Source organism: Lepidochelys kempii, chromosome 15 (assembly GCF_965140265.1).
Source record: "Lepidochelys kempii isolate rLepKem1 chromosome 15, rLepKem1.hap2, whole genome shotgun sequence".
Taxonomy (NCBI): domain Eukaryota; kingdom Metazoa; phylum Chordata; order Testudines; family Cheloniidae; genus Lepidochelys; species Lepidochelys kempii.
Window position 1 is genome coordinate 3918739 of NC_133270.1, and position 25297 is coordinate 3944035.

Below are 25297 nucleotides of genomic sequence, written 5' to 3' on the forward strand. Positions count from 1 at the left end.
TACCGGCTGCCAACCAGACATGGAGCCATTGATCACTACCCGTTGAGCCCGACAATCTAGCCAACTTTCTACCCACCTTGTAGTGCATCCGTCCAGCCCATACTTCTTTAACTTGCTGACAAGAATACTTGTGGGAGACCGTGTCAAAAGCTTTGCTAAAGTCGAGGAATAACACGTCCACTGTTTTCCCTTCATCCACAGAACTAGTTATCTCATCATAGAAGGCAATTAGGTTAGTCAGGCATAACTTTCCCTTGGTGAATCCATGCTGACTGTTCCTGATCACTTTCCTCTCCTCTAAGTGCTTCAGAACTGATTCCTTGAGGACCTGCTCCATGATTTTTCAAGGGACTGAGGTGAGGCTGACTGGCCTGTAGTTCCCAGGATCCTCCTTCTTCCCTTTTTTAAAGATGGGCACTACATTAGCCTTTTTCCAGTCATCCGGGACTTCCCCCGTTCGCCACGAGTTTTCAAAGATAATGGCCAATGGCTCTGCAATCACATCCGCCAATTCCTTTAGCACTCTCGGATGCAACGCATCCGGCCCCATGGACTTGTGCACGTCCAGCTTTTCTAATAGTCCCGAACCACTTCTTCCTTCACAGAGGGCTGGCCACCTCCTCCCCGTGCTGTGCTGCCCAGTGCAGTAGATTTCTTGCCCGGCTGAACATGCTGCTGGGCCCCAGCCACCATGGCTCTGCCTTGCTCCTCTGGCCGCTCCTGCCCCCCACTCCGCCTCCCTCGCCCCCTGCCCAGGACTCTCCAGCAGCTGCGTGCAGCTCACAGAACCGAGCCCCTGGAGATGATCTGGAAAAGGCTTGAAAACGAGGTGATGGGAATCCAAGCTCTGCTAACGCTCTGCGATGGCAAAGGACTTGGACTCCTGCCCTCACGCTGGGGGTTGGCCCCTGGCACCACTGCTCTGAAATGGGGCCAGGATGGAACTGCTGGAGTTTTAGCTGAGCGAGGACAGGATCAGGCTGTGACCAAGTGGGACTATTGTTAATGTTTCCTCTGAATATTGTGGGGGTGCCTCAGTTTCCCCTATGCAGTTCTAGGTGGTGGTGTAAGGGTGTATGATCATTGCAGAGCCCTAGAGGGCAGGTGTGTGCAGGGGTCTGGACACAGAGAATGGCCAACACCCTGTTTCCTGGCAACTGATGGCCTGTTGGAGAACAAAGGAATCAGGTGTCCTCCTGGCCCGGGAAAGGGACAAAGCCCAGAGGAGGGGGGGCTGGAGGGAGTTTCAGTTTGGGGCTGGCTGGGACATGGAGTGAAGGGCAGACGTGGTTGTGGATCCAGCTGAGGGGTCCGGTTCTCTGCACCTGCAAGCTCTGTTTTAGACCATGTTCCTGTTGTCCAATAAACCTCTGTTCTACTGGCTAGCTGAGAGTCACGTCTGACTGTGAAGTTGGGGGGCAGGACCCTCTGGCTTCCCCAGGAGCCCCGCCTGAGCGGACTCGCTGTGGGAAGCGCATGAAGGGGCAGAGGATGCTGAATGCTCCAAGGTCAGACCCAGGAAAGTGGAAGCTGTGTGAGCTTTTGTCCTGCAGACAGGCTGCTCACAGAAAGGAGACTTCCCCAGAGTCCTGACTGGCTTCATGGGGAGCAGTTCCAGAGCATCGCCCAGGGACTCCGTGACAACTGGTGGCAGTGGTGGGATGTACTGCACCCCGTGGACGGCGCTTCCTACAGTAAGTGACTGGGGAGCAGTAAAACGAACGGGGATTGACGGGGACCAGGTGTGCTGAAGATTCAGAAAGAGACGGTTTCAGGGGGCGGTTAACCCCTGGGAGTGTGTGACCAGAGAGAAGGACTTTTGCAGTAACAGGGTCCCCCGGGGGATTGCAGTGAGAGGTCCCAGGGGCGGAGGAGTCTGCAGCTCGACCCTGGCAAAGAGGTGGTGACCTCGAGAAGGGCTGGCACACTAGGGGTTCTCCTTGGAAACCATGGGGAGCTGCGAGCACACAGGCCTGTGAGTCCACAACAACTTGGGAAGAGCGGAGTGATGGCCTGTCACCGTCTCCTTAAGACGGACATTGTAACCCTGTGCTAAAAGAGAGGGTTGAGCATTGGAAAGTTCACCAAGGCACAGTTCATCATGCAGCTGGAGGAGGATGACCGCCCTAAGGAACAGATTCCTGACCCCAAATGGGGCTATAGCAGGATCTGGGAGCAGCTGAAGTGGTAGCCAGACATCCCCAAGACTCCTGTCCCCGACCAGATGAGGGTCTTCACGATCGGGTTCCCCATCCGGGGATCGGAGACGGACGGGATTGGAGCTGAGTCTGAGAGAGCAAGAAGACTGTGAGAAACGGTGAGAGCCCGAGAAAGAGTTGCAGAAGCAGCAGCATGAACTGGCGATGGGGGAGCGGAGAGGCACAGGGGACCTCCCAGGCGTGAGTGGGGATAGACCCCAGGGGGCCAGTTCTGCAGGGAACCTCGAGACTAAATTGCTGCCCCTGGTTAAGGAGGGGGGGATGTGGATGCCCACCTCACTGCCTTTGAGCAGGCTGGCGATTTGAACCAGGGGGACCCTGCGGAAAAGCCCCGGTGTCTAGCTCCCTTGCTGGGTCCTAAGGCCATAGACTTCGTGAGCCAGATGGTTGGGGAGGTGGACAGGCTCCCACTCCTGACCCCAACCTATATGTCTGTGTGGAGTTTCCTGGGGCCAGGCCCCTCAAACCCCCAGTGGGAGCAGAAGGTGATGGTCAATGGGGAGACATTCCTGGGGTGGTGAGATTCTGGGACAGAGAGAATTGTTGTCAGGCCCTGGGTGGTGCAGCCTCAGAGGCTGAGGGGCTGTGTGAGCTGGGTGAGGGTCCCAGGGATGAAGCCCCTCGCCCTGCCTATGGCCCAGATTCCTGTGCAGACCCAGGAGGGGTGGGGCTGGCTGGTCATTGGGGTGCTCCAGGATATCAGCTGTGAGACCCTGTTGGGGAGTGACTGTGTCTCTTTGGGACAGGATCCAGGCCCTGCTCCTGTAACATCCAAGGGTTTGAATTTGAATCCAGGGAACTAAGCGGTGGAGAGGGAAATGGTCAATGAAAATGCAGATGACCTGGCTGGCAGCAGGGAGGAGCTCCTAAACTCAGGCTACCTGCCTGCCTGTAACCAGACCCCTGGGGCTGGGTGGGACAGAGAGATGCTCCCTGCCCCCTTGCACACCGGAGAGGGGGCTCACGCTGGCTCTGATGCAGTGAGGAAAGCAGCGAGCTCGCTGCCTACCCCCACTGGGACAGCAAGGGCAGCGCTGAGCACAGTGGGAGCTGAGACCCCAGCTGAGTGGGGGGAGACACAGGCAGGGCAGGGTATCTGTTGGGAGTGGAAGGTGCTTGGTAAGGAAAGTCTGGATGAGCTTAGGCAGCCTTGTGAGCTGATGGCTGTGTCTAGTCAGCAGGGTGGGAAGACGAGGAGAATGGAAGATGAGTGTCCCTGGACCTTACTTGTTAGCTGGGTGGAGAATTGGGACAGTGAAGGAAATGTGCCTGTGTCTGTCAGGGGTATTGACTTGCCTATGGAGGGAGCTACCCCGGTCTCCAAGCAGTTGTCTGTGACCAGCCTTGTGTGCTGGGACAAGGGGAATGAGATCCCAAGCTGTGTGTCTGGTAAAGGAGAAAGTGTGCCCGGCTCTTCTTTGGCTGTGGAGCAGACAGACGGGGCCTTTCAGCCTGTGATGGATGAGGGTCGTGCAGTTGTCTCAGAGCTGGTTCTGGATTCAGCTAAAGCCCAGGAAGGGAAGGGTCCTAAGTTTGTGTCTGCTCGGGAGAATGGCCCTGTAACTAGGACGCATCCAGTTAGTGTCTATGTAAAATCCCAGAGCCCAGACAATTCTGGTGCTTGTATTTTTACTGTTTCTAGTGTGTTGTTGGGAAAGGGTGTAGCAACTCTGTCTAATCAGGGTGAGATCCTAGCCAGAGCACAAGGAGAGCATGAAGGTGATGTGATTGTGTTATCTACTGAGGGTGTGGAAACCTGCAGCAAGAAGGAAAAGATTCCTGAATTTGTGTGTGGCAAAGGGAAGGAGAATGCTTCTGACCTTTTCTCTAGGAAGTCTGTAAGTTTGCCTGAAAGGGGATTGTGTAGGAATCCGCCGGATTGGCCAGAGGTAATTCTGGATGTAGGGAGACCCAGAAAGAGTCTGTTGTTGCTCAGGAAAGTGTTCCTCTAGAGCAAGCCCTAGAAGAGGGTAAGAGCAGGGTGAAGAGGGTAAGAGCAGAATTTCTGAGAAGTGTGAATTGTTGCATCGAAAAGCCCTAGGGAAAGGAATCCTCATGGAGTCTTCGCAAGCAGTTTACTGCAACTGAAGGGTGTGAAAGTGATTTAATCAAGAAAGGTTCAGATCCTAAGGGCCAGAAGTTTTCTGTTGTGAATGGATCCACTGACTTTCCTGTTGAAAGATCCAGTGTGGATAGCTTTGAGAAGGTCTCAGATGGAGTGAAAGCTGTTAAGAAAGTTAAACAGTCCTATAACCAAGTGGCTGAGTTTGGCCAGCTTGTTGGGGAGAAGACCCAATCCCAGTTTGACCCCCTCGGGTTTTGGGAGTGGCCAAAGGACACGGGCCGCATAAACCTTCCCACATGCAGCCTGCGAGTGCTATCGACCACCCCAGACCTAAGGGAGGGCGTGAAACTCAAAGGGCCTGGTGTAACTCCTACCAAGGAATGAGAGAGATGCTGGGGCATCCATGGGAACATTGGTGGCTTCGAACTTCCTCAGGTCACCAGCTAAAGTGATCCGCTCAGTTCGATCTCGAACGGGGGAGAGATATGACGAAGTGGGACTGTTCTTAATGTTTCCTCTGAATAGTGTGGGGGTGCCTCAGTTTCCCCTAGGCAGTTCTTAAGTATCTAGGGGGTGGGGTAAGGGTGTACGATCATTGCAGAGCCCTAGAGGGCAGGTGTTTGCAGGGGTCTGGACACAGAGAATGGCCGACACCCTGTTTTCTGGCAACTGATGGTCTGGGCCCTTCCCCCCTGCAAGGTGAGAGCTAAAGGGTTGGAGAACAAAGGAATCAGGTGACTTCCTGGCCCGGGAAAGGGACAAAGCCCAGAGGAGGAGGGGCTGGAGGGAGTTTCAGTTTGGGGCTGGCTGGGGACATGGAGTGAAGGGCAGACGTGGTTGTCTGGCTCACTGCCCCCCAAAATGGATCCAGCTGAGGGGTCCTGTTCTCTGCACCTGCAAGCTCTGTTTTAGACCATGTTCCTGTGGTCTAATAAACCTCTGTTTTACTGGCTGGCTGAGAGTCCCGTCTGACTGCGAAGTTGGGGGGCAGGACCCTCTGGCTTCCCCAGGAGCCCTGCCTGAGCGGACTTGCTGTGGGAAGCGCATGAAGGGGCAGAGGATGCTTAATGCTCCGAGGTCAGACCCAGGAAGCTGGAAGCTGTGTGAGCTTTTTTGCCCTGCAGACAGGCTGCTCCCAGAGAGGAAACTTCCCCAGAGTCCTGCCTGGCTTCATAGGGAGCAGTTCCAGAGCATCGCCCAGGGACTCGGTGACACAGGCCTACCACAGGCAATCCAGATGGTGCCCTCTAATTTACCTAGATTTTAGTAAGGTGTTTGATATCGTGCCACATGGGGAATTATTAGTTAAATTGGATAAGATGGGGATCAATGGGAAAATTGAAAGGTGGATATGGAATTGGTTAAAGGGGAGATTACAACGGGTCCTGCTGAAAGGTGAACTGTCAGGCTGGAGGGAGGTTACCAGTGGAGTTCCTCAAGGATCGGTTTTGGGACCAATCTTATTTAATCTTTTTATTACTGACCTTGGCACAAAAAGTGGGAGTGTGCTAATAAAGTTTGCGGATGATACAAAGCTGGGAGGCATTGCCAATTTAGAGAAGGACAGGGATATCCTACAGGAGGATCTGGATGACCTTGTAAACTGGAGTAATAGTAATAGGATGAAATTTAATAGTGAGAAGTGTAAGGTCATGCATTTAGAGATTAATAACAAGAATTTTAGTTATAAGCTAGGGACACATCAATTAGAAGTAACGGAGGAGGAAAAGGACCTCGGAGTATTGGTTGATCATAGGATGACAATGAGCCGCCAATGTGATATGGCCGTGAAAAAAGCTAATGCAGTCTTGGGATGCATCAGGAGAGGTATTTCCAGTAGGGATAAGGAGGTTTTTGTACTGTTATACAGGGCAGTGGTAAGACCTCACCTGGAATACTGTGTGCAGTTCTGGTCTCCCATGTTTAAGAAGGATGAATTCAAACTGGAACAGGTACAGAGAAGGGCTACTAGGATGATCCGAGGAAAGGAAAACTTGTCTTATGAAAGGAGACTCAAGGAGCTTGGCTTGTTTAGCCTAACTAAAAGAAGGTTGAGGGGAGATATGATTGCTCTCTATAAATATATCAGAGGGATAAATACTGGAGAAGGAGAGGAATTATTTAAACTCAGTACCAATGTGGACACAAGAACAAATGGTGATAAACTGGCCACCAGGAAATTTAGACTAGAAATTAGACGAAGGTTTCTAACCATCAGAGGAGTGAAGTTTTAGAATAGCCTTCCAAGGGAAGCAGTGGGGGCAAAAGATCTATCTGGCTTTAAGATTAAACTCGATAAGTTTATGGAGGAGATGGTATGATGGGATAACATGGTTTTGGTAATTAAATATTCATGGTAAATAGGCCCAATGGCCTCTGATGGGATATTAGATGGGGTGGGATCCGAGTTACCCAGGAAAGAATTTTCTGTAGTATCTGGCTGATGAATCTTGCTCATATGCTCAGGGTTCAGCTGATCACCATATTTGGGGTCGGGAAGGAATTTTCCTCCAGGGCAGATTGGAAGAGGCCCTGGAGTTTTTTCGCCTTCCTCTGTAGCATGGGGCATGGGTCACTTGCTGGAGGATTCTCTGCTCCTTGAAGTCTTTAAACTACGATACTACAGGTGATATGGAGGGGCGGTGTTCAGCTATTGTGACCTGCACTGGATGTGCCATGTTTGTCTTTCTTCCACAGGACAGAAGCGACTTTGTCTGTACAAAGTGCAAGCTAGTATCCATATTGGAAGAGAAGATTGAAGGTCTGGAGCAACAGATATCGATCCTGCGTTGCATACGAGAATCTGAGGATTTCCTAGACAAAAGTCAGGATATGCTTCTACGGGCACAAAGCTCTAAAGATTTAGAGCAGGTTGCACAGCGGAGCCAAGAGGCCAGAGAAGAAGCTTGGCAACATGTGACCTCCAGAAGAAGAAGGGGGAATATCTGGGTACCAGCAACGCAGACACATGTAAGTAACTGTTTTCATGTTCTCTCCATAGGTACCATTGCGGAGAGTGGACCAGACGATACGTCTGGGAGGAGAAAGCAGAAGGAGACTCCGCTGGTTGGAAGGCATGAGATGCGCTGTCCTAAAGTTGGGGGTTCCACGACCACCACTCCCAAGAGAAAGAGGCAGGTGGTGGTGGTTGGGAACTCTCTCCTCCGGGGGACTGAGTCATCTATCTGCCGCCCTGACCGGGAAAACCGAGAAGTCTGCTGCTTGCCAGGGGCTAAGATTCGCAATGTGACAGAGAGACTGCCGAGACTCATCAAGCCCTCGGATCGCTACCCCTTCCTGCTTCTCCACGTGGGCACCAATGATACTGCCAAGAATGACCTTTAGTGGATCACTGCAGACTACGTGGCTCTGGGAAGAAGGATAAAGGAGTTTGAGGCGCAAGTGGTGTTCTCGTCCATCCTCCCCGTGGAAGGAAAAGGCCAGGGTAGGGACTGTCGAATCGTGGAAGTCAACGAATGGCTACGCAGGTGGTGTCGGAGAGAAGGCTTTGGATTCTTTGACCATGGGATGGTGTTCCATGAAGGAGGAGTGCTGGGCAGAGATGGGCTCCACCTAACAAAGAGAGGGAAGAGCATCTTTGCGAGCAGGCTGGCTAACCTAGTGAGGATGGCTTTAAACCGGGGGAAGGAGACCAAAGCCCTGAGGTAAGTGCGCAAGCAGGATACCAGGAGGAAGCACAGGCAGGAACGTCTGTGAGGGGAGAGCTCCTACCTCATACTGAGAATGAGGGGCGATCAGCAGGTTATCTCAAGTGCCTATATACAAATGCACAAAGCCTTGGAAACAAGCAGGGAGAACTGGAGGTCCTGGTGAAGGCAAGGAATTATGACATGATTGGAATAACAGAGACTTGATGGGATAACTCACATGACTGGAGTACTGTCATGGATGGTTATAAACTGTTTAGGTAGGACAGGTAGGGCAGAAAAGGTGGGGGAGTTGCACTGTAAGTAAGAGAGCAGTATGACTGTTCAGAGCTCAAGTATGAAACTGCAGAAAAACCTGAGTGTCTCTGGATTAAGTTTAGAAGTGTGAGCAACAAGAGTGATGTAGTGGTGGGAGTCTGCTATAGACCACCGGACCAGGGGGATGAGGTGGATGAGGCTTTCTTCCGGCAACTCGCAGAAGCTACTAGATCGCACGCCCTGGTTCTCATGGGCGACTTTAATCATCCTGATATCTGCTCGGAGAGCACTACAGCGGTGCACAGACAATCCAGGAAGTTTTTGGAAAATGTAGGGGACAATTTCCTGGTGCAAGTGCTGGAGGAGCCAACTAGGGGGGGAGCTTTTCTTGACCTGCTGCTCACAAACCGGGAAGAATTAGTAGGGGAAGCAAAAGTGGATGGGAATCTGGGAGGCAGTGACCATGAGTTGGTCGATTTCAGGATCCTGACACAGGGAAGAAAGGGAAGCAGCAGAATACGGACCCTGGACTTCAGGAAAGCAGACTTTGTCTCCCTCAGGGAACTGATGGGTAGGATCCCCTGCGGGAATAACATGAGGGGGAAAGGAGTCCAGGAGAGCTGGCTGTATTTTAAAAAATCTTTATTGAGGTTACAGGGACAAACCATCCCGATGTGTCGAAAGAAAAGTAAATATGGCAGGTGACCAGCTTGGCTTAACAGTGAAATCCTTGCAGATCTTAAACATAAAAAAGAAGCTTACAAGATGTGGAAGATTGGACAAATGACCAGGGAAGAGTATAAAAATGTTGCTTGGGAATGTAGGAATGTTATCAGGAGGGCCAAATCGCACCTGGAGCTGCAGCTAGCAAGAGATGTTAAGAGTAACAAGAAGGGTTTCTTCAGGTATGTTGGCAACAAGAAGAAAGCCAAGGAAAGTGTGGGCCCCTTACTGAATGAGGGAGGCAACCTAGTGACAGAGGATGTGGAAAAAGCTAATGTACTCAATGCTTTTTTTGCCTCTGTCTTCACGAACAAGGTCAGCTCTCAGACTGCTGCGCTGGGCAACACAGCATGGGGAGTAGCCCTCTGTGGAGAAAGAAGTGACTATTAGGGACTATTTAGAAAAGCTGGACGTGCACAAGTCCATGGGGCCGGACGAGTTGCATCCGAGAGTGCTAAAGGAGTTAGTGGATGTGATTGCAGAGACATTGGCCAATATCTTTGAAAACTTATGGCGATCGGGGGAAGTCCCGGACGACTGGAAAAAGGCTAATGTAGTGCCAATCTTTAAAAAAGGGAAGAAGGAGGATCCTGGGAACTACAGGCCAGTCAGCCTCACCTCACTGTGCATTCTGCTATATTCAAAATCAGATGAAGGCACAGGGGAGCAGCTCCTTGAGAAGCTATCTAGTATGTGTAGGAAGAGTTGCTTTATCATGGGGGGTTTGGATCGTCGGGGAGGGGGCACATGCTGCAGCGCTCAAGCTACCATGGGAAAAACATCCTTGGAGTTTCTAATCGTTATAGCTGGGAACTTTCTAATGCAAAAAGCATCACAGTCAGCTCAGGGGAATTCTATATTATACTTCATTCTGAAGGATAAAGATGAATTATCACTGAACTAAAACCTGATGGTTACCTAGGTGCAAGTGATCATGATCTAATTTAATTTGCTCTGTGCAAACAGAAGATAGTCCCAACCAATATATAGACTTGGTGCTTTAAGAGGGCCAGTTTCCCAGAGCTGAAAACAGTCCTGAGCAAAATTGAATAGGAGGAAAAACATAAACATAAAAATATGAATGATTAGGAGCAGTTTAAGGATGCTTTATTACATGCCCAAGGGATCTGCAATTAAAGAAAATCATAGTTGAGAGGGAAGGTGAAAGGAGCAATTATATAAAATAGCAATGAGTACAAACTGGTAGTTAGGAATTGCAGACAATTGATAAGAGAAGCTAAAGATATCAATGAAAGCTCTATGGCCAATAGGGTTAAGGACGATGAGAAGGAATTCTTTAAATATTTCAAAAACAAATAAAATCCTAGCATATGGCATCGATCCGATACTAGATAAGGACAGTAAAGCTGTCAGTCATGATGCCTGACATCAGTCCCAGAGAAAATCAGGGAAAGTTTGGTATGGAGCACAATCAGTAAGGAATTAAGGAATGGCAGAATACGTATTGCCAGTCAACATGATTTCATGGCCCACAGATCTTGTGAAACAAATCATGTTTTCGGATGACATTACAAGTTTGCAGCTAGATCCACAAAGGGGTTTAGGCATCTAACTGCTGCTTTAGGTACCTAAATACAAAATTTAAATCCTCAAAACTGCTACTGAGCTACTGCCTAATCCTGTAGGTACTTACATTCCCAGGAGGACTTGCAAGTCTCACCCCAGAATACCCTATAGCCAGTGATTTGGACTCCCAGTGGGAGCCCTAGGTGCAAGGCCCTGCCCTGAATTAAGTAGAGTTGGGATCTGAAACCAGCTCTCCCACTCTGGGGAAGTGCTCCTCCTGCTCCAGTGTGTTTTGAGTGGGACCAATTCTCGGGTGCCTGGCTCTCCCCGTGCATTGCACAGGGAGGCTGGGTGCCTGACGCTGGGCTGTGGATTCCACTGAGTGGCAGAGCACCTGAAGCTGGCTCAGCGTTGCAAAGCCTAGTTCCCCTTTGTGGTTCTGGCCCAGCGGTTAGGGTGCTCCCCTGGGAAAGGTGTGGACATAATGTACTTTGACTCCTGGCAGGCATTTGCCTTGGTCCCATGTGACACTGGGAGTGAAAACTCAGCACCGTGCAAAATCACTGTAACCCATATTGAATCAGTTCAGAGTGCTCCTACTGATAAGTGTGCAAAAGCAAGTGTAAACAGGGAGTTATCATCCAATGGTGGGGTTTTAGTGGGGTCCCGCAGGGATCTGCTCTTGACTCAGTGCTGTTCCGTATCTTTATCCGTGATCTGGAAGTAAATATAAAATCATTGCTGGTAAGATTTGCATATGACACAAAGATTCATACCATGGTAAATAGTGATGAGGAGAGGTCAGTTACAGAGTGATCTGGATCCCTTAGTAAGTTGGGCTCATTGGAACAACATTACTACAGCGACATGCAAGGTCATACTGTCACGGAGTCCCTGGGCGATGCTCTGGAACTGCTCCCCATGAAGCCAGTCAGGACTCTGGGGAAGTCTCCTTTCTGTGAGCAGCCTGTCTTCAGGACACACAGCTCACACAGCTTCCACCTTCCTGGGTCTGACCTCGGAGCATTCAGTATCCTCTGCCCCTCCATGCGCTTCCCACAGCGAGTCTGCCCAGGCGGGACTCCTGGGGAAGCCAGAGGGTCCTGCCCTCCAACTTCACAGTCAGACGTGACTCTCAGCGAGCCAGTAAAACAGGTTTATTAGACGACAGGAACATGGTTTAAAACAGAGCTTGCAGGTGCAGAGAACCGGACCCCTCAGCTGGGTCCATTTTGGGGGGCAGTGAGCCAGACAACCACGTCTGCCCTTCACTCCATGTCCCAGCCAGCCCCAAACTGAAACTCCCTCCAGCCCCTCCTCCTCTGGGCTTTGTCCCTTTCCCGGGCCAGAAGGTCACCTGATTCCTTTGTTCTCCAACCCTTTAGCTCTCACCTTGCAGGGGGGAAGGACCCAGGTCATCAGTTGCCAGGAAACAGGGTGTCGGCCATTCTCTGTGTCCAGATCCCCTGCACACACCTACCCTCTAGGGCTCTGCAATGATCATACACCCTTACCCCACCCCCTAGATACTTAAGAACTGCCTAGGGGAAACTGAGGCACCCCCACACTATTCAGAGGAAACATTAAGAACAGTCCCACTTCGTCACACATACACCTAGGAAAGAAGACAGCGGGTCATAGGTTCAGGGCGGGGAGCTGGATCCTGGACATTAGTGACTGAACAGTACTTAGGAGTCATGGGGGAAGGCAGCTAAACATCAGCTCCCAATGCAAGGCTTCTGTGATCCTTGGTCATTCGCAGAATTATAGCTGTGGATGCAGTTGGAACAGGGAGCTGGTATTTTCACTTTGGGTACAGAATTGGCGAGACAATTCCTGGATCCTGCTCACACTTTAAAATGAATGCTGAAAAAACTGGAAAGGGTTCAGAGAAGAGCCAAGGAATGATCTGAAGTGTTGAAAACCTGCCTTTACCCTGTTTGGCCTAAGAAGTTCCCTTTCTTTAGCTTAGCTAAGAGATGAGTAGGAGGTGACATGATCATGGGCTAAACCTACCTCCCTGGAAAGAGATTTCTTATAGCAGATGGCTCTTTAATCTAGCAGAAAAAGGCAGAACAAGATCTAGTAGCTGGAAGCTGCAGCGGGATAAATTTGGACTAGAAAGAAGATACATTTTTTTTTTAAATGGGGGGTGTCGTTAACCAAAGGGACAGCTTAACCTAGGACGTGGTGGCTTCTCCGTCACTTGAAGTCTTTCACTCAAGACTGGGTTTTCTAACAGGTCTGCGTAGCTCAGCCAGACGTGATGGGCTGGATGCAGGAGTCCCTGGGCAGAGGTCTGGCGCTGTGTTCTGCAGGGCTCAGACTAGCTGATCAGTGGGCTCTGCAGGAGGGGTAGGGGAGGCAGGCCCAGCAGGTGACTTGGAACGAATTCCCCTCTCCCGGCAGGGTGGCTCCCTGGGCAAAGGCACGTCACTGAAAGGTGGTTCCGATGCCGACCTCGTGGTGTTCCTCAGCTGCTTCAAAGGGTACAGCGATCAGGAGACGACCCGGGCAGCGATCATCAAGGAGATCAAGAGGATGCTGGAGAAGTGCCAGCAGCAGAAGCAGTTTGAGGTGTCAATTAAGCAGTCCCGGTGGCCGAACCCCCGTGTGCTGAGCTTCATGATGAGTTCCAAGACGCTCGATGAATCCATAGAGTTTGACATGCTGCCAGCCTGCAACGCCCTGTGTACGTCCTGCTGCCCCTACTCCGCCAGGGACATGGGGCTGTGACGGCTGCCTGCTCTCTGGCCATCTCCAAAGGCCAGGGATTCTCCTTGGGGGGAGAGTCTGGGCCAAGAGCTGTGTTTTCCGGGTCCCTGGTGTCACGGTTTCTCCACAGATCCCTAGAGCTTTGCTACCCTGCTCTCTGCAATGGTACAACACCTGGAAATGGGTGTGCAGGGGAATTAAAATTTGGCCGCTTTTGGAGGGGCACTTTCTGTGCCTCCCACGGCCAGAGGAGCTTGCTCTCCACCCCCCATCCCTGCAGCCCCTTGGGAGCTGGCTTCTCCCCACTGCGCCCAGTAGAGCTGGTGCAGACCCCCCACCCCCACCCCATGGCCCCAGGGCCGGTGGAGCTCATTCTCTCTGCCCTGTCTGAGTTCTGTACCCCCGTTGATTGAGGGGTCCATGCCCCTGCTTGCCCCTCTGCACACACCCCTGCCCTGAAATGAATGCAGATACCCTCCCCCAGGCGCTGTGCCAGGTCCCACAGCTCAGGTGTCACGTGAACTCCTGCAGGGGTTGGACGGGCACTCGTGCTGCACTGGGTGGCATGAGAGACAGTGGCAGACCAATGGGAATCCTCCTCTGCTCCCAGCCTGCCTACCAGGCCTCTGCCCCCCAAGCTGGGTCCTTCTGCTAAATAGTCCCAGGTGGGTCCCCCTGCATTACCAGGGTCCAGGTTTGCACTGCAGGTGCCAAGCTGAGGTTAAACAGAGATGGAGCCCAGCCTGGCATGCGCCTGTGTGTTTATGTTCCCTGCCAGCCTCGGGTGCCAAGCCTGACTCCCAGGTGTACAAGGAGCTGATCCACAGCTACTCCCAGGGGGGGCGAGTTCTCTACCTGCTTCACTGAGCTGCAGCGGGATTTCGTGGTGGATCGCCGCACCAAAGTGAAAAGCCTGATCCGCCTGGTGAAATACTGGTACAAGCAGGTACGGTAGCCAGGCCAGGCTTCCCAGAGCCCCTGGGGCAGAGGTGGGGGGATCATGCTTTCCCCTCCCAGCACCCTCCACTCGCTTTGACTGGCACAGCAAAGCCTCTTCCCTAAATGCTTTTCCTTCTGAGTCTGAGATGATTGAATGGTGCCCAGATTGAGCTGGCACTGACAGGGCACTGTGGTGAGGAAGCTCACTGTGCCTGAGTCCCAGTTGGTACAGACAGGGCCCAGCTGCGGGGAGCTCCCCCTGCCCCAGCCCTGGTGCCCTTTGCTGAGTGGATTTTGGGGCACGAACTGGGCATTGAATCAAGGCTCATCTCTGTTCCTGTTGTCCATGCCAGCACATCCGTCCATACAAAGAGTACCTGGAAGCGGGGGAGTCCCTGCCCCCCCCAGTATGCGCTGGAGCTCCTGTCTGTCTACGCCTGGGAGCAGGGCAGCAGGGATCGAGCCTTCGACATGGCCAAGGGCTTCCGGACGGTGCTGGAGCTGATCCGGCATTACAAGAAGCTCTCTGTCTATTGGACCATCAACTACAACTTTGCGGACAAGCTCCTGGAACGATTCTTGCACCGTCAGCTCCAGAAAGACAGGTCAGTTTCCCTCCGCATCATGCCCCACACACCCCACTCCTGCTCCGGGCCCCTGGGGTGGTCCTGTTCAGGTCCGCACTGGGAGCGGCTGGTGGGACCATGAAACCAGCAGCATGGTGTGTGGACGTGACTAGCGTGCTCAGGGCTCAGTCCAGGCAGAGCAGGGAGCTCAGGGTGGGAGATGCAGCCTGGTGCTCCCACATCTAGGCTGCTGGCTCCAGCTCGGGGTACGTGCCACAGGCAAAACCTGCTGTCCCAGGGATAGGGAGGAGCCGACACTCTAACTGCTCCCGGGGCACCTGCATCTCCGCTCCCCACCCTGCCAAGGAAGTCTGGGCTGAGCCCCGGGTGCCTGGTGTCAGGCTACAGGGGGAGGGGCGACTGCAGCACGGCTGAGCCCAGGAGACTGGCCCCCAAATCAGGAGACGTGGGAGTATTTGTTTCCTCATTTTGATACCCCCACAGGCAGCGCTGGCAGCCCCATCCGTGCTCAGTGAGCCACCCATGACGGGCCCAGCTACAGGAGCTCTCGCGACAAGACCCACCCGTGACCAAATGACACAGATTTGTACCCAGTGCTGCCTGACGGTGCAGAGAGCTCGCAGCTCCTCCCCAGAGCAAAACCTTCCAGGCAATTCATGCTGTAACCCTAGCTCCATAGCAGCCCATCCCCCCAGTCCTACAGCTGCCCAACCCCCTCCACTCCCAGCAATTCAGCAAGGCTTTTACCTGGGGCTTGTCCGATCCCAGCACGGCCAGTCTCAGGAGGTCAAAACTCCTGAGTCAGGTCCCAAAAAATCATGATTTGTTATTTATTTATTTTAAAAGACACTACTGTGATTTTCGATCTGTCTTCTGAGTGTCGCCGTCGGCCTGTGTGGGTCTGTAGAGAGGGTAGCCTCACTCCGTTCAGGAAGAGGTCTAGCAGGGAATGAGTCTGGCCGCAGGAGTCTTCCTTTCTGAGGGCAGAAACAACACAGGCCCTAGGTCAGGGCGGGGCAAGGGCGAGCCAGGTGCTCAGGCCCTGAAGCAGGGACTGAGCAATAACCGTACATACAGTGGGCCCAGACCCTGGGTCTGAAGGAGAGAGGGGAGAGGGGAGAGGGGGAGATGGCCACCCACTGCGTCCCAGCCCAGGGTCCTAGCACAGCAGAAGACCCACTGCTAGATCAGTGGGGATCCTGGCCGCAGCACAGTGACGGGTTCATGGAATCACAGAATAGCAGGGCTAGAAGGGACCTCAGGAGGTTCTAGTCCAACCCCCGGCTCAAAGCAGGACCAACCCCAGCTAAATCATCCCAGCCAGGGCTTTGTCAAGCCGGGCCTTAAAAACTTCAAGGGAAGGAGATTCCACCACCTCCTTAGGGAACCTGTTCTGGCAGTGTCGCAGCCCGACTAGGATCGGCTGCCCCTGGGCTACTTCTGGCCTCCACCTCTGGAGGTACCGGGGTCAGGGTGGTGTCCTCAGGGGTGGTGCCCTCAGGGGGTTCCTCGGGATCGCTGGGGCAGGGCAGGCCCAGCCAGCTCTTGGGCCCACCGCAGGTCGCTGGGGCTTCCCAAGCGGGAGCTAGGCCAGAGGCATCTGGTCTCCCCAGCAACTGCCCTCCCGGTGAGCTCTGGGGTCGGGCTGTTGTACGTCTGTGCCACACCTGACCCTCTGGGGGGGCAGGCTCAGAGCTCCCTGGCTCCGCCCACTGTGGTGTCCGGAGGGGCTCCTCTCTCTCTGGGCAGCGGGGACCTGCACCGCCTCCCTACAGGGTCCCAGATTTATTGGGTCAGGAGAGTCTGGCCCCTGCTGCAGCTCTCACCCCACATCTGCCCATCTCCTGCCCAGCAATTGATTCTGCCCCCAACCTCCAAATCAATCCTGTCCCTCCACCCCCACATCAGTTCTGTCCTCCTCTGCCTCCCCTCTGCTCCTCCTGGGGCTCTTCACCAGCTTCTCCCAGGCCAGGGGGAGACAGCTGCAGTGGGATCCCCTACCCCCTTCCAGGCTGTGGAGGGCTTTAGAGGCTTTTCACCCCCCTCTACCCCTGCCCAGGTGGGTGCTGCAGGGGTGGGGGAGCAGAGGAACCATCCTGTCCCCATTGCTCACAGGAGGAGGAGATGGAGCCTCCCTGAGCTGCTGAGCTCCCCCCTCCCCTCATGTGAGAATAGTGTCGGGTGCCCCCCAGAAGGCGGGGCAGTGGGGAAGGCAGCCAAGCAGAGCTGCTGGGCGCGGCTGAAATGGCTGAAAAACTTCTAAGGAAGGAGATTCCACCACCTCCCTAGGTTACGCATTCCAGTGTTTCACCACCCTCCTAGTGAAAAAGTTTTTCCTAATATCCAACCTAAATCTCCCCCACTGCAACTTGAGACCATTACTCCTTGTCCTGTCCTCTTCCACCACTGAGAATAGTCTAGAACCATCCTCTCTGGAACTACCTCTCAGGTAGTTGAAAGCAGCTATCAAATCCCCCCTCATTCTTCTCTTCTGCAGACTAAACAATCCCAGTTCCCTCAGCCTCTCCTCATAACTCATGTGTTCCAGACCCCTAATCATTCTTGTTGCCCTTTGCTGAGAGTGCAATCCACACCATCCTCCAGATCATTTATGAAGATATTGAACAAAACCGGCTCCAGGACCGACCCTTGGGGCACTCCACTTGACACCGGCTGCCAACCAGACATGGAGCCATTGATCACTACCCGTTGAGTCCGGCAATCTAGCCAACTTTCTACCCACCTTATAGTGCATTCATCCAGCCCATACGTCCTTAACTTGCTGACAAGAATACTGTGGGAGACTGTGTCAAAAGCTTTGCTAAAGTCAAGATAAAATACATCCACTGCTTTCCCTTCATCCACAGAACCAGTAATATCATCATAGAAGGCAATTAGATTAGTCAGGCATGACCTTCGCTTGGTGAATCCATGCTGACTGTTCCTGATCACTTTCCTCTCATGTAAGTGCTTCAGGATAGATTCCTTGAGGACCTGCTCCATGATTTTTCCGGGGACTGAGGTGAGGCTGACTGGCCTGTAGTTCCCAGGATCCTCCTTCTTCCCTTTCTTAAAGATTGGCACTACATTAGCCTTTTTCCAGTCATCCGGGACTTCCCCCGTTCGCCACGAGTTTTCAAAGATAATGGCCAATGGCTCTGCAATCACAGCCGCCAATTCCTTTAGCACTCTCGGATGCAACTCGTCCGGCCCCATGGACTTGTGCACGTCCAGCTTTTCTAAATAGTCCCTAACCACCTCTTTCTCCAGAGAGGGCTGGCCATCTATTCCCCATGTTGTGATGCCCAGCACAGCAGTCTGGGAGCTGACCTTGTTCGTGAAGACAGAGGCAAAAAAAGCATTGAGTACATTAGCTTTTTCCACATCCTCTGTCACTAGGTTGCCTCCCTCATTCAGTAAGGGGCCCACACTTTCCTGGGCTTTCTTCTTGTTGCCAACATACCTGAAGAAACCCTTCTTGTTACTCTTGACATCTCTTGCTAGCTGCAGCTCCAGGTGCGATTTGGCCCTCCTGATTTCATTCCTACATGCCCGAGCAATATTTTTATACTCTTCCCTGGTCATATGTCCAACATTCCACTTCTTGTAAGCTTCTTTTTTATGTTTAAGATCCGCTAGGATTTCACCGTTAAGCCAAGCTGGTCGCCTGCCATATTTACTATTCTTTCGACACATCGGGATGGTTTGTCCCTGTAAGCTCAACAGGGATTCTTTGAAATACAGCCAGCTCTCCTGGACTCCTTTCCCCTTCATGTTAGTCCCCCAGGGGATCCTACCCATCCGTTCCCTGAGGGAGACAAAGTCTGCTTTCCTGAAGTCCAGGGTCCGTATCCTGCTGCTTACCTTTCTTCCCTGTGTCAGGATCCTGAACTCGACCAACTCATGGTCACTGCCTCCCAGATTCCCATCCACTTTTGCTTCCCCTACTAATTCTTCCCGGTTTGTGAGCAGCAGGTCAAGAAAAGCTCCGCCCCTAGTTGGCTCCTCTAGCACTTGCACCAGGAAATTGTCCCCTACGCTTTCCAAAAACTTCCTGGATTGTCTATGCACCGCTGTATTGCTCTCCCGCAGATATCAGGAAAATTAAAGTCACTCATGAGAACCAGGGTGTGCGATCTAGTAGCTTCTGCGAGCTGCTGGAAGAAAGCCTCATTCACCTCATCCCCCTGGTCCGGTGGTCTATAGCAGACTCCCACCACTACATCACTCTTGTTGCTCACACTTCTAAACTTAATCCAGAGACACTCAGGTTTTTCTGCAGTTTCGTACCGGAGCTCTGAGCAGTCATACTGCTCCCTTACATACAGTGCTACTCCCCCACCTTTTCTGTCCTTCCTGAACAGTTTATAACCATCCATGACAGTACTCCTGTCATGTGAGTTATCCCACCAAGTCTCTGTTATTCCAATCACGTCATAATTCCTTGACATCACCAGGACCTCCAGTTCTCTCTGCTTGTTTCCAAGGCTTTGTGCATTTGTATATAGGCACTTGAGATAACCTGCTGATCGCCCCTCATTCTCAGTATGAGGCAGGAGCCCTCCCCTCACAGACGATCCTGCCTGTACTTCCTCCCGGTATCCCGCTTTCCCACTTACCTCAGGGCTTTGGTCTCCTTCCCCCGGTGAACAAAGTTTAAAGCCCTCCTCACTAGGTTAGCCAGCCTGCTTGCGAAGATGCTCTTCCCTCTCTTCATAAGGTGGAGCCGTCTCTGCCCAGCACTCCTCCTTCATGGAACACCATCCCATGGTCAAAGAATCCAAAGCCTTCTCTCCGACGCCACCTGCGTAGCCATTCGTTGACTTCCACGATTCGACGGTCCCTGCCCAGGCCTTTTCCTTCCATGGGGAGGATGGGCGAGAACACCACTTGTGCCTCAAACTCCTTTATCCTTCTTCCCAGAGCCACGTAGTCCGCAGTGATCCGCTCAAGGTCATTCTTGGCAGTATCATTGGTGCCCACGTGGAGCACCAATGATACTGCCAAGAATCTTTGGTCCAGTCGGTGGTGCTGTGGGGCTAAAGCAGGCTAGTCCCTACATGTCCTGGCACCACGCTGTGCCCTGGAAGAGGCCAGCAGGTCCGGCTCCTAGGGAGGGGGCCCACAGGGCTCTGCGCACTGACCCCACCCCAAGCACCGGCTCCGCACTCCCATTGGCCAGGAACCGTGGCCAATGGGAGCTGGGGAGGGTGCCTGCGGGCGAGAGCAGCGCACAGAGCCTCCTGGCCCCCCAATCTAGGAGCTGGACCTGCTAGCCGCTTCCAGGGCCCAGTGCGTTGCCAGGACAGGCAGGGAGCCTGTGTTAGCCCCACTGCGCCGCTGACCAGGAACCGCCCAAGGTAAGCCCATGCCCCAATCCCCTGCCCCAGCCCTGAGCCCCCCTCAAACCAAGAGCCTCCTCCTGCCTCAACCCACAACCCCATCCTACACTCTGAATCCCTCAGCCCCACCCTGCAACCTGCAGCCCCCTTCTGCATCCCAAACCCCTCATCCCCGGCCCCACCCCAGAGCCCACACCCCCATCCCAGAGCCCATCCCCCTCCTGCACCCCGCAACCCCCTGCCCCAGCCCAGTGAAAGTGAGTGAGGGTATGGGAGAGTGAGCCACAGAGGGAGAGAGAATGTAGTGAGCTGTGGGAGGGGTCTTGGGGAAGGGGCAGAGGCAAGGCCTCAGGCATAGGGCGGGGCTAGGGTGTTCTGTTTTGTGCGATTAGAAAGTTGACAACCCTAAGCCTGGGGCAGCCAGGGCTTGACTCCACCAGGGACCCACTGCACCCAGAAGAGAGAGAAGGGCTTCTCTCCAAGAGATGCCAGCCCCTCTCCTTGAGCTCCCACTCCACCAGCCAGCTGAGGCCTGTGGGGAGGCGCCGGGGCAAGGCCGTCCTTGCTACTCTGTTCGTAGCATTTGGTGCTTAGAGCAGCATGATGGGTTGGTTATGGGTCGGGTCCCGTTTCCTTCTTTTAATTCACCTCCATCTTTCTGGGAATAAACGTAGTTTCTCTTCATTATCTGCTGGTCCTGGGTTCCCCTAACAATAAAGCGTGACGTGCCAGAGGTTGTAGGAGCTGTCTAGTCAGTGGCTGATCCAGCCACTAAGCGGAGACACTGAGTGTACAGGCCCACTAGTCCTGTGGAGGGTCACCATGCCCTGTGGAAGGAGGAATAAGAGGCTGTACCACCCTTGGGGGATCAGGGGTGCTCTAGGAGGAGGTGACATGAAAATACCCCTGATAGCTGGGGCAGGAAGTGCTGCCCACAGGGAGGGGTGCCCGACGCTTCCAGTCTCAGGCCCTGGTCTCAGTTGTGTATCACAGTGCCAGGCTTTAGCTGCTTGGGTTGAAGTTTCCCATGTTGAGTGTCTCAGGCCGAATATTTGGGAGAACATTTCAGGCAAAAGTGGTTCAGCTGTTTCTGAGAATGAGATTAGCAAACAATATGTTGTTTTGCCCATGTTAACCCTTGTAACCCCTTCTTTGAGAAGCTCTAGCACCCTGAGGCTTTGGAGCAGGAGCTGAAAATTTAGCAGGTGGGTCACCCTGGGGTCTGGGAGATACCTTTTGCCATCCCATGAAAATTGCCCCAACTTTTGCCAAGTTAGAAGCATCTGTAAAATATCTCCCTTTCACACACATGGTGCAGACTTGTTAGAACTTCGCAGCTAAGCTCTCTGAAGCTTCCATCTGCTCTAGGCCCTCACAGCTGCTACCTGTGACCAGACTTCACCTGCATGAGCAGCACAGAGCAACCGAGCATGCTCCGTCCCAGGGCTGAGCAGCACACTCCTTGCAATTACTGGTCCTGGCTACTGGGCACTGCTGTGGAGCTAGAATTGAGAGGAGAGGGTGTGACAGGTTGTCACCCCTGGGGTGCAGTCTGGGAGCTGTGAGAAACCACTGCGCTCCTCTAACCACTCAGTTGGGCTGATCCTGGTCACACTGCTTCCTTGGCTGGAGACACAACCAGCCTCACCCAGGCCCCGTTATCACCCAACAAGACAGTAGGTGGTGCCACTCACCCAAACTGCGTTACCTGAGTGCAACCAGCAGACACCAGCCAATTTCCCAGCTCCCCAGGCACGTACCCCACCTCTGGAGAATAAACCCAAAATGGTACCATCTTACACTGCACAGGGACTTATACAATGTAAGCTCATAGAGTTCACCCTCCCCTCAAGATGGGAAGGAGATGCACAATACGCTTGTGTCAAACCAAACTGAGATTTTCTCCAGGCTCTTCAGTCAAAGGCACACTGGTTTTAGATAAAGCAAAAAAAAAACCCACCAAGTTTATTAACTACAAAAGATAGATTTGAAGTGACTATAAGTGATAGCAAACAGATCAAAGCAGATTACCTAGTAAATAAACAAAAACCCAAACTAATCTTAACATACTAGAAGGATAGGATTTGAATTAACAATCTCTCACCCTGACTGATGATACACGCAGGCTCGCAGATTCTCAAGGCACAAGCCGCTCTTGCTTTGCAGCTTGGGCTCCCCACCCCTGTGTAAGCAGTGTCAGGATGAGCTCCACCCTGACATCTGGTGGTGAGGTGTGGCAAGTTGTGGAAAGGAACTTCAGGGGCTGATCTCATTTGCATAGGCACACCCACCACGCCTAGCATGAGGTCATAAATGCCCAAATGGTCACTTTGGCTGAAGTGGGATCCCCAGTGTCTCTGTTATTGGGACAGGAAGAATAAATTGTTATTATCCTGATTATGGGAATCAAGGACCGTGGAACTGCACTTGGCCTTTTGTTATGATGGAGGGACTCACCATCAACTAAGTAGCACTTGCTAGGTAAGGAACATGGGTTCCAAAACTCTGTGACTTGAGAGAGGTTGGGGCTAGGTATTAATACTTGGAGGTATGGGTGCCCTCCCTCCCCCCCGAGGGCCTTACATGCTAATTGCACTTCCTCCTGTCTCCACTGTGGAATATTTTTGATCCTATTAGGAGTCTAGTTACAGGCTGTCTGAACTGAATTCACTTTGGGCTAATGGTGCACCAGCACTGAGGCTCCCCTATTACAAGTTGAAATCACAAAAGAGCTAAACTTACTAAGAGCTGAAATCACTGAGTGTTGTGTTAAGTAGGGGGGGAGCCTGAAGATATATGGTGGAGCAGTTTGTGGGATGGCAAGCAGAGCGGCTGGTGGAGCAGAGCAGTTTGCGGGATGCCTAGAGCAGCCCATGGGGTGGCTGGCAGAGCGGAGCCCCATGGAGAGGTGGGGCCCCTTAACACCTTGCCCCCAATCTCCACCCAGGTTGCGGGGTAAAACTCTGCAGATAAACTTTTGAACTATGGGACTGCCCTGACCAGGGACAGAGACTTTTGGGTTGTTGGACTTTTGGAGCTTTGGGTGATTTGGGGTTGCTGGACTCACGAACTAAAGGGAAAGGACAGGACCCAATTTGCTTGGGGTGGGTTTTTGCTCATGGGTTGTGTTAGGAATCCTGTTGGTGGTGTTTCCCCAACATAATGCCACATTGTTTCTCTCTGTTGTTGAAAGGCTTTTTGTTACACTCAGACTAGGTGCTTGCGAGAGGGGAAGTATCGCCTCTTGGAGGCGCCCAGCGGGGGTGGTATATATTTGTCCCAGGTCGCTGGGTGGGGGCTCGAGCCGGTTTGCATTGTGTTATTGGAATGGATCCCCTAGATACTGAACCTGGCCCTTGTTGCTGCCAACTCTGACAGGCAGAAGGGTTACACCTGTTCCAAGTCCTTTTCTTTTGGAGCTTTTCTTAGGTGTTCAGTTGTCAGGGAGTGAAGAACAAGTCTCTAAGGTGCCACAAGTCCTCCTTTTCTTTTTGTGAATACAGACTAACACGGCTGTTACTCTGAAACCGAACAACAGATGATGTCACTCCCTTATTTAGCATTAGCATATGGCAGTAACCCCTTGTTCCAAACCAGTTCCCAGCCCAGCTTGTGGAAAAATACAGGCAGCCAAAATGGAGTCCAGAGACATGTGGTCTGGTCACATGCCCTTGCAGAGTCAGAGTAGCATTCTCAGGAAGGCTCGGGGGTGGGGGGAAAGATAAGCTTTTCCTAAAGCCTATTGTTTTCCCTAATGGCCCATTACCTGGGGATTACAGTGGAGGAGAAGATGGATATGAGTCAACAGTGTGCCCTTGTTGCCAAGAAGGCTAACGGTCTATTGGGCTGCATTAGTAGGAGCGCTGCCAGCAAACCAAGGGAAGTGATTATTCCCCTCTATTCGGCACTGCGTCCAGAAAGGTGTTAATTATGCTAGCTGAGCTGAGAACCCAAGAGCTGGGAAATGCCAGCCCCTGCCGCATGTTCCCATTTATTTGTACATTAACCTATTGATCCTGGCTCTGATTCCCCAGACACTCCAGCTGCTGTGCACCGCTCTGGAGGGGGAGATACTGGGGGGTGATCGACGTGGAAAGGGGTGGAGCTGGGAGGGCACTGACAGGAGGGTCGGGGGCAGGGAGGGGGTGGTGCAGTGGTGGGGATGCAGGGTGGGAATTGAGTACCAGTGCAGCACCGCTGCAAGGCAGGGCTCAGCGCTGCCGTAAGCTACTGGGGCTCAGTGGGTCACGAAGGGAGGCAGCACCTCCCCACAAGGCTCCCGTAGCACTGGGCTTGATCCCACCCTGGGGCCCTGTGTGCGAGGGGCCCCTGGAGAGCAGCGAGAGCCACATATGCACTTGGCCGCTGGGATGAGAGGGAGGCCTGGCTGGTGCAGTCAGTGTGAGACAGGAGCTAAGCGGTACAGAGCCTGTGGGCGCGGGGGCAGCGTGGTGTCTGGCCAGGCTGCAGGGTCCCTGCCTCTGCCCGGTAGCGGCTGCACCGGGACTCGGTGTCTCTCTCAATTTCAAGCCCCTCATCCTGGACCTGGCGGATCTGATGGGGATTGTGGGGGAGGGGAGCAGCTGGGACCTAGTTGCATGGGCGTGCTGCTGTGGCCAGCGATGCTGCCGGAAGCCTGCTGGATCTGCACTCCAGCCCTGGCCCGCACTGGTGAGAGCGGGACTCCCTGTCCATGTGGGAGGGGCTCCGGCAGAACCGGGACCAGCCCCCAGCTCCATGCACAAGGGCACCAAGATGGGCCAGGCCTCGGAGAGCCCCCTCCCCTCACAGCAAGTCTTCTCTCTCTCACCCCCAGACGCAAATTGCAGTCGGTGCAGGCAGGGTAACCTCAGGGGAGTCATCCCTGCAACCCCTGTGCAGCCCCCGCCTGTCCTCTGGGCAGGGCTTGGCCCTTCGCTCTCCCTGTGCTATCCTGGCATGGGGGAGTCCCTGCTCCACCTTCTCCCAGCACAGTTTCCCGAGCCCTCTGCCCTGCATCCCCCCACCCCCGAGCTGGGCTCCCTGGAGTGACCCATCCTGGCAGGGTGGGATTGAGGGCTGGCCCCAGCGCCCTTGCAGTGCCATCAGGACACTGCAGATACCTCCCAAGGTTAAGGGTGCTTCTCTTCACAGACAGTCCCACTTGTCGGGTGAAACAAACACAGTGCCTGTGACACAGGCCCATGCTTGTGGTGGCCTGAGGGCCTGGCTGATCCTAGAGCCCCGGGGCTAAGATGGAACAATTGCCTCCACT

General features: G+C 53.2%; 1 protein-coding gene across 1 annotated transcript; it reads left to right on the forward strand.

Annotated features, from left to right (window-relative positions):
• The first annotated feature begins 2363 nt into the window (after nucleotides 1–2363).
• Nucleotides 2364–24890, forward strand: LOC140898861 (2'-5'-oligoadenylate synthase 1-like). Its single transcript, XM_073313384.1, is given in 6 exon segments — nucleotides 2364–2399; nucleotides 12870–13152; nucleotides 13954–13996; nucleotides 13998–14121; nucleotides 14487–14719; nucleotides 24860–24890. Coding segments are annotated over 6 exon segments (750 nt in total).
• The last annotated feature ends 407 nt before the right edge of the window (nucleotides 24891–25297 follow it).